An 8,296-nucleotide genomic window follows, 5' to 3' on the forward strand; every position below is an offset into this window, starting at 1 on the left:
CACCACCGATGATAACGGCAGGCTCCTTGGATGCGGATGAGGAATCGACTGCCCACAACTTAGAAAACTCGGTGCAGACAGGCCATATTGGGGACCTGAACTCGATGTTTATATCGGCAGATGTGTCAATGGTGTCTCGGCCGAGAATGTTTGGATGATATCCGAAGCTAACCGGCAGGCCCGGTTGGTAGGGAAGAAGTGTTTGGGTGATGCCAAGTGGACAAAACGGAAGTATGTTAGTGGCAGCTGGAACAAGACCTCCCCCGTTGTTACTCTCGGTCTTAACCGGCTGGATGAAGTATTGTGCACCGACCCTAACTGGATTTCCGTTGGAATCCTTCACCTCTTCAAGGGCGTGGGTGCAGACAGCTGCAGCCAACAGGAACGTAACGAGAAAAGAAGTCTTCATTTTGATTGTTTTGTATGTGTTTTGGGGTTTGAGTGAGTTGAGTTGTAGAGAGCAAAAACATTGTACCGGTATTTATAGGAAGTTTTCTGCTGTTAATTTTAAATTTAAAACTGCGTGGTGTTTATGGCAGTAAAATCCTCTGTGGTAAATAAACCCTAAAGGTATCTATCAGCTTTAAATACTTTTTTTGGCTTTTTCCTCATCTCACATTATGATCATCCCGTGATATGGGTTGGTCTCTACAACTCTACGGTAGCTGATTCAAACTTCGATCTTCAGCACGAGGAAAACAAAGACGAACGCTAACACAACCAGTGTCAACATCTTTTGTTTCTAGCCACAGATATCTCCATGAATGAGTGACGACAGAAAATTCACAATCAAGATTTATTAGCCAGAGAACGACACGAACCATAAACAAGAAAGAGTAAAAGCATTGTCTCCATGAATTAATACAGAAGGAGAGGAAGATGCAGAAACATTATGCATTAGTGGACCATATCCTCATTTGTCTGGACATTAAAACTCTTACACGTACGACATCAGGGATTCATAGCTGCAAGACACATGTCCGTTACTGATCTGATCTTTGTAGATGCACTTGAGATTTTTTTTTCTTCTGTGAAATGGATGATTATTTTCAATGTTGTATAATCATATCACAAGAGTAGCTTTTCTTTTTGGTAAAAAAAGATTAGCTTTTCTTGGTTTTGCCGATTAGCTTTTTCTAAGGTACTTTTCTACATTAATATATACTATGGCTGTACGTAACAACACAACAGCTACTTTGTAATCCAGTTGGAGGATAATGAAAATAAATAAAAGACCCAATCTTAAGGATATATTGTTCACTGTTCTAGTGTTATGAAACTCATCGCCAAATCTTTGATTCTGAGAGTACACAAAGGACCATAAGCCTCAGATCAGCGAGCACAATTGCCTCATGAAAAAAAAAACAGCATCGATCAAGTCTTCTCTGTTACAAATCAGTTTGTTTGGTTTCGATCAATTGATAGGCTTCGATCAGAAACTCTTCTCTGTTATCATGTTCAAAATAATAATGACTCAACTGCCTTGTGAGACACGTTGGGATTAGGACATCAAGCGAGATTTAGGGATTACTTTAAATCCTAAAATAAATTTGGATATAAACGAGACAAACGGCCCTACTCGGTCCGACCCAAATCATCGTTCTCTCTATTTGGTTTAGGAAAATAGTTGATGATATATTACCCTTGGCCTGATTTAAATCCATAAGCCCAGCTTTCAATTTATAGGCCCAGGTGTATCAACATTTTGGATTTGATTTAGATAATTCAGTGAAGTTTTTATCAATTTGTAACAGTTTTCAACACTCAAAAGAACTTTTTATTGCTGGAGATTCTGTGCTTCATAAAATTAATTTTTAAATCTAATTTTGTTAAATAATCTACTTTTTGAAGTAAAACCATTGTACAATGACATTTGTTAGTAGAGTATCTCAAGAGTTTCAAGTTTTGACGCTCAAAAGAATTTTTTATCGCTGAAGATTATGCTTCATAAATTTAAATTTTTAATCTAATTTTGTTAAATAATCTACTTTCTAAAGTAAAACCATTATACAGTGACATTTGTTAATATTATGTATCTGAAAAGTTTCAAGTTTTTCATAATAGTGTTTCTTTCTCACCAACTTTTCGTTATTGATGAGATACTGTGTTTAGTTAAAAGTTAAAAACTCCAGAGGTTGTCGGATCTCTAAAGTTAAGGCTAATCGTGACGTGGCGACCATCAAATCAAAAACGGCAGGTAAGGTACTTAGTCAACGGCCATCCGTTGACTGAGACGTGCTAAAACGGCAAGTTGTTTATTTATATTCCGAGGACTAAATAAACGGATCCTATTGGCTAAAGCACGTCACGGGACAAACGAAACAAATATTCCCAACACGCGCCGACTAAAACGTGCCGCGTGGTACCCAAACACCGCGCGTCGCACTGAAATGTCAAAAAAATATGCGGGGGCATTGAAACTAACGCATTCATTTCTCATGACTTTTGCTTAATAAGAGCTGATCTCTCTTCAGACACAACAACAGCAATGGGGCTTTGAGAATTGTCCGAAAAAAGAAAAAAGAAAAAGAAAAAACGTGTTTACCGTGAAAGGATCTGTCTTCACGACCCGGTTTGATTCTCTTTTTAAGGATAATGGGAAAAGGCGCAATCAAAGAAGAAGAAAGCGAAAGGAAGAGACAAACATGGCAATGGCCGTTGGTGGCTTTGGTCGTTGTCTTATTAGCAGTTGCTGTCAGCTCTAGGACCGCTTCTAATGCCGGTTTCTTCTTCACCGATCGTAACTCTTGCAGCTGCTCACTTCAGGTTCGTAATCTCAGTTACTTACGTTTTTTCGTGTTGAGACAAGAGTTAAAAGGTCAAAGCTTTGGTCTTTAGATTGAGATTAAAATAAAAAAAAAACTGAATCTTTTTGATGATATTATACACACAGGGAAGTGGTAAATACAAAGGTATAGTTGAGGACTGTTGCTGTGATTACGAAACGGTGGACAATCTCAACAGTGAGGTTTTGAATCCTTTGCTTCAAGATCTCGTCGCTACTCCGTTCTTCCGTTACTTCAAGGTCAAACTGTGGTGTGATTGCCCGTTCTGGCCAGACGATGGGATGTGTCGTCTGCGTGATTGCAGTGTCTGTGAATGTCCAGAGAACGAGTTCCCTGAGCCGTTTAAAAGGCCATACAATATTGCAGGTCTTCCTTCAGATAATCTGATTTGTCAAGAGGGGAAGCCTCAAGCTGCTGTTGACCGCACTATAGATAACATAGCATTTAGAGGTTGGGTCGAGACTAATAACCCATGGACGCATGAGGATGACACAGATAACGGTAATGTAGTTTTAAACCAAAACCGTTTGATGCACCCTATGTATATGTGATGATGATTTAGTATTGGTGATTCAGGTGAGATGAGTTATGTAAATCTTCAATTAAACCCGGAGAGGTATACTGGTTACACTGGACCATCTGCTAGAAGGATTTGGGACTCTATATACTCAGAGAACTGCCCAAAATGTGAGTTTCTCCTCCTTCTCCTTCTCCTTCGTTTTAGTTTTGTGAGCAGAGGCGTCCCTAAGATATTGGGGGCAATAAACATTTTATTAAAGTTTTAACAATATTTTTTTTTTCACAAATTTGGAGACCTTTTTCGATGTAATTTAAAAAAAAAAAAATTTGTGGTCCTAGTCCAGTGTTTCGCTTAGTTATACTCAGGAACACCACCCATGTTTGTGAGATTAAAAGACTTGTAATGTTATGTATGTACATGCAGATTCATCTGGAGAGACATGTCCAGAGAAAAAGGTTTTGTACAAACTGATATCAGGTCTTCATTCTTCAATCTCCATGCACATAGCTGGTGATTATCTTCTTGATGAGTCACGCAACCTGTGGGGACAGAACATCGAGCTGATGTATGATCGTATCCTGAGGCATCCGGACCGTGTCAGAAACATGTACTTCACGTACCTCTTTGTGCTACGTGCTGTAACTAAAGTGAGTTAAAACTTCTTTGTCTACGGCCTTTGACAATGCCAAAGCTGAACAAGCTTTTTTAACCGACTCTTACAACGTATAATAATAGGCAACAGCGTACTTGGAGCAAGCGGAGTATGACACAGGGAACCATGCGGAAGATCTGAAAACACAGTCCTTGATTAAACAATTGTTGTACAGTCCGAAACTCCAAACAGCATGTCCTGTTCCGTTTGATGAAGCTAAGCTCTGGCAAGGCCAAGGTGGACCTGAACTCAAACAGCAGATTCAGAAACAATTCAGGAACATAAGGTTCGTCTTTACTTGAAAGCGACGCACTCACTCATAGAGCTTTAATATGTCTGTCGGCTAATTAAGTTAGTATGTGGTTTGCAGTGCACTGATGGATTGTGTAGGTTGTGAAAAGTGCCGGCTTTGGGGGAAGCTTCAGGTTCAGGGTTTAGGGACAGCGTTGAAAATACTTTTCTCTGTTGGGAATCAAGACAAGGAGGGTGACCAAACGGTGAGTTTCTTAACAGTGAGTTTCTTTCTGAACATAAAGCATCGATGATCTGATTATATATTTTTTCTTGTCACTTTCTCTCTCCAGCTGCAACTGCAACGAAATGAAGTGATTGCACTGGTGAACCTGCTCAACCGTCTCTCTGAGTCAGTTAAAATGGTTCACGAAATGGGACCTGACGTGGAGAGGCTAATGGAGGATCAGATAGCTAAGACTTCAGCTAGACCTGGTAGATTAAGAAGAGTATTGGATCTAGCTTTCTCCTTCTGGTGAACTAATCATTTATTAGGCATTCATGCTGTGAATTGAATGGATAGTCAGTCATCATTGTAACAAAATTTAAAAAAAAAAGAATATCATTATACAAACAGCCAAAAGATTTTGATAAAACAGAATAAGAGTAGAGATTCTTGAGGTAAAAGTAACCTATATATATATATATATATACTTTATTAGTAACTCCTGATGCCCCCATAAACATAAAAACAGAGCTTGTAGTCTTTTGTTGGCACATTTAGACTTCAAGACTCTGTTGCTTCTCTCGAAACCTGGCTTAGTGGTAATGATAATAATAGCCTCTGTTCTTTGAATGAAAAGCCAAATCTTAAATTCATTTCGTATGCTTAAACACACACAAAGAACGCTTAACTCACTATACAGTAGGATCCAACTAAATCCACAAACCACACAGGAGGATGATAATAAATCAATCATCCTCCGTCACTTATCGGATATGGTTTTAATGTAAAAGAGGTATGTCTCATAAAGCGCCGGAAACACACAAACTTATTTGATTTATTATGAAAGTAAAGACTAGTTCATATACATACGTGCGGGTATATTTACATAAAGCGTTGAAAACACACAAATTCATATGATTTTTTTTTATGAAAGTAAAGACGAGTTCACATATATACATGCGGGTATTATATCTCAACCCATTTAATCATGGCCATGGACGAGTCTCAAGATTTTTTTCATGATCTTGATCTTGACTAGTAGAATGGGAACATCCTTAGACCTAACTTTTCAACACGAGAAGTAGCACTAGTAGTAGCCTTATTAGCATCATCAGCCTTCACGAACTTGACGACTAAGGTCTTAGACTCATCATTGGTGACAAGTAGCTGCGGTGCACTTAACCAAGCCCCTGGGGTAGTTCCAACGGTTCCGTACGAGGTGGTCAACTTATAAGTGTGTTCTTCTACAGTAACATTCTGTATCTTAAACGCGCTATTTGGGCTCTTGTGTTTACCACCGATGATAATGGCAGACTCCTTGGCAGATGAGGAGTCATCGACTGCCCATAACTTGGAGAACTCGTTGCAGACTGGCCAGATGTCGGACCTGAACTCGATGTTTATAGAGGTGTTTGTGGTAATGAAGTCTCTGTCGATAGTTTCTGTATATCGGAAGGTAACGGGAATGCCCTGTTGGTACGGAAGACGTGTTTGGGTGATGCCAAGTGGACAAGACGGAAGTATGTTAGTGGCGGCTGGAACAAGACCGCCTCCATTGTTATGCTCTGTCTTAACCGGCTGCATGAAGTATTTTTCCCCGACCTTAACTGGATTTCCGTTGGATTCTGTAGTGCCGTGGGCGCAGACAGCTGCAGACAAGAGGAGAGTAATGAGAAAAGAGGTCACCGAAGGCTTCTTCATATTTTTTTTGTTTTTGTTTTATTTTGTTTTGTGTGTGTTTTAGGATTTTGAGTGAGTTTAAGTTGTGGAGAGCAACACACATTGTACAGGTATTTATAGGAAGTTTCTGCGGTTAAGTTTTAAAACTGTGTGGTGCATGTGACGGTTAAAAAAAATCCTCTGTGGTAAATAAAACCTAAAGGTATCTATCAGACTTAAATACTTTTTTTGGCTCTTTATTCCCCATCTACGGTAATGGTAACTGATCGGAACTTCGATTTTTTTAGCACTGAGGGACATAGAAAACAAAGACGAACCATAACTCATGGGAAGAAGATAAAGATTCCAGAGCAGAGAGATAAGGAATGAGTGAAACAACGAACAAATGAATGTCAGCATCTTTGTTTCTAGCCACAATCGTTTATCTAAATTTTATTTTAAAAGTTAGTAGCTAAAACAAGAATCACAAAATGATCTCTACATTTTTTACAAGCAAACAAATAAGTGACGTCGACAGAAAATTCACAATTAAGATTTATAACCAGAGAATGACAGGAAGCCAAAACAAGGAAGAGTAAAAACAATGTCTCAATGAATTATACTGAAGAAGAGAGGATGATGCAGAAACAGTAATCATTAGTGGACCATATCCTCAGTTCTCCGGAGATTAGAATCCTCACACATACGCATCAAGGATTTACAGTTGCTAGACACATGTCCCTTATACTCTGATCCTTAGTTGCTCCAGTGAGAATCACGTATGCACTTGAGATTTTTATTTTTATTTTTGGGTCAAAACACTTGAGATTTTTCCTTTTCTGTAAAATGGACGATTCTTTTCAATGTTTTAATCATATCATAAGATTTGTTTTTTCTTTGCTTCACTGATTAATTTCTAGGTTTTTTTTACGTAAATGTACGTAACAACACAACAGGCACTTTGTATTGTAAATTTGTAATCTAGTTGGAGGATACTGAAAAATAAACAAAAGTCCCAGTCTTATGATATGTTTTCATTGTTATAAAACTCTCTGTTCTTGAATGAAAACCAAACCATTTCATATGTTTAAACCACACAGGAAGATGATAATAAATCAATCATCCTCATCCGATCATCTAATTGGATGAAACAAGTTCAAGTCATCAGGCGAGTTCATGATGGTAGCTTGGCGTCATGGCCTTAATGGCAAAGTTGATGTGATTGGGAGATACGGCGTTGGGGCAAGAGTACTCCTTCTAGGAGCTGGAGCTGGTAGAATACGTTTTGGAGCTGGTAGAATACGTTCTGCAACCGCTCAACCATGTCTGGGTTGTTTTCCTTTTCAATGAGGTCACTATACTTGAGGCCACCGTTACTTATAATCAAAATCACCAACCCTAGCCGTCTGATACAACAAAACCTCCTCTTCGCTGCCAACAACAGCATCAGTCCTCACAGTGCCACCTCCACTGAAAAACTCATCCTTCAAGAAAGCCACATCAGCCACAGTCACACCCTCGCTCGTAGAGCCCGAGTTAATACTTATCACAGGCGTCTTCGTATCTCCAGGTGGAGAAGGCAGCTCGAAGGATGACTCAGGAGACGACAGCGCCTCAAACTCAGTTGAGAATCTGAGCTTCTTAGCAATCTCCGGCGAATCTACGTAACTGCCACGTGGCACATCAGGCGTTTACGCCACAGTTGACTAGATCGGGATCGCTAGATTGCTCCACCTTCGTCAACACAGGGCTTGATTGTTCCATATCAACAACAACATCTACAATGAAATCCAGATATTCGTATTAAACTATAACTATTCCACAATACATAAGCTTCGAGTTCCTGAATGGCTTACCGTTACTCAATTCGTAATATGAATTGAGATCTGTCATTGTCAGAGTCCTTGAGAGCTCGATCACTATTTTTTTTTTTGCGTGTAGAGATTGATGAGTATGAAGAAGAGCTCATTAAACTAAAACTCGTAAAATATATTTTTATGAATAATACTTCCATAATAATAACAACTGATCATGTTCTTAAATTAATAGAACACATGGATTAAATTATTTAATTTTCTTATAAAACAACTGTTTATATTTATTATTTATCTTAATTGATTCATGAACTTTTATTGTATTTGGTCTAAATTTTAATCTGTTTTGAAAGCTATATATTATTAAGTTATATATTTGCTATGATTTTTACTCATGGGCTGTTGGTA

The 8,296-nt window shown here is 38.6% G+C and overlaps 3 protein-coding genes and 1 long non-coding RNA gene across 4 annotated transcripts; 1 reads left to right on the forward strand and 3 right to left on the reverse strand.

Annotated features, from left to right (window-relative positions):
- Positions 1 to 95: 95 nt before the first annotated feature.
- LOC130507111 (kunitz trypsin inhibitor 2-like) lies at positions 96 to 409 on the reverse strand (the record flags this gene model as incomplete). The annotated part of the gene is made up of 1 exon (XM_057001819.1): positions 96 to 409. A coding segment is annotated over exon 1 (314 nt), but the record flags the coding sequence as incomplete, so codon positions are not given.
- A 2,014-nt stretch (positions 410 to 2,423) lies between these two features.
- LOC130507112 (endoplasmic reticulum oxidoreductin-1-like) lies at positions 2,424 to 5,387 on the forward strand. Its single transcript, XM_057001820.1, has 7 exons — positions 2,424 to 2,766; positions 2,894 to 3,287; positions 3,363 to 3,473; positions 3,730 to 3,953; positions 4,042 to 4,244; positions 4,329 to 4,455; positions 4,543 to 5,387. The coding sequence occupies exons 1-7, from the start codon at positions 2,596 to 2,598 to the stop codon at positions 4,726 to 4,728; spliced, it is 1,416 nt and encodes a 471-aa protein (XP_056857800.1). The 5' UTR covers positions 2,424 to 2,595; the 3' UTR covers positions 4,729 to 5,387.
- Positions 5,231 to 6,186, reverse strand: LOC108825543 (kunitz trypsin inhibitor 2). Its single transcript, XM_018598853.2, has one exon. The coding sequence runs from the start codon at positions 6,114 to 6,116 to the stop codon at positions 5,451 to 5,453; it is 666 nt and encodes a 221-aa protein (XP_018454355.1). The 5' UTR covers positions 6,117 to 6,186; the 3' UTR covers positions 5,231 to 5,450.
- An 891-nt stretch (positions 6,187 to 7,077) lies between these two features.
- Positions 7,078 to 8,037, reverse strand: LOC130507110 (uncharacterized). Its single transcript, XR_008942204.1, has 2 exons — positions 7,931 to 8,037; positions 7,078 to 7,852 (listed from the first exon to the last, which is right to left on the reverse strand). It is a non-coding gene; the product is annotated as an uncharacterized LOC130507110 (long non-coding RNA).
- Positions 8,038 to 8,296: the final 259 nt, after the last annotated feature.

The sequence above is a fragment of the Raphanus sativus genome, unplaced genomic scaffold (assembly GCF_000801105.2).
Source record: "Raphanus sativus cultivar WK10039 unplaced genomic scaffold, ASM80110v3 Scaffold4035, whole genome shotgun sequence".
NCBI classification, from domain to species: domain Eukaryota; kingdom Viridiplantae; phylum Streptophyta; class Magnoliopsida; order Brassicales; family Brassicaceae; genus Raphanus; species Raphanus sativus.

Bases quoted from the DNA above. Each gene is read 5' to 3' on its own strand.
- LOC130507112 (XM_057001820.1), top strand. From the start codon at position 2,596: ATGGGAAAAGGCGCAATCAAAGAAGAAGAAAGCGAAAGGAAGAGACAA. The intron at 2,767-2,893 runs GTTCGTAATCTC...TTATACACACAG, and splicing joins CTTGCAGCTGCTCACTTCAG to GGAAGTGGTAAATACAAAGG. The intron at 4,456-4,542 runs GTGAGTTTCTTA...TTCTCTCTCCAG, and splicing joins ACAAGGAGGGTGACCAAACG to CTGCAACTGCAACGAAATGA.
- LOC108825543 (XM_018598853.2), bottom strand. From the start codon at position 6,116: ATGAAGAAGCCTTCGGTGACCTCTTTTCTCATTACTCTCCTCTTGTCT.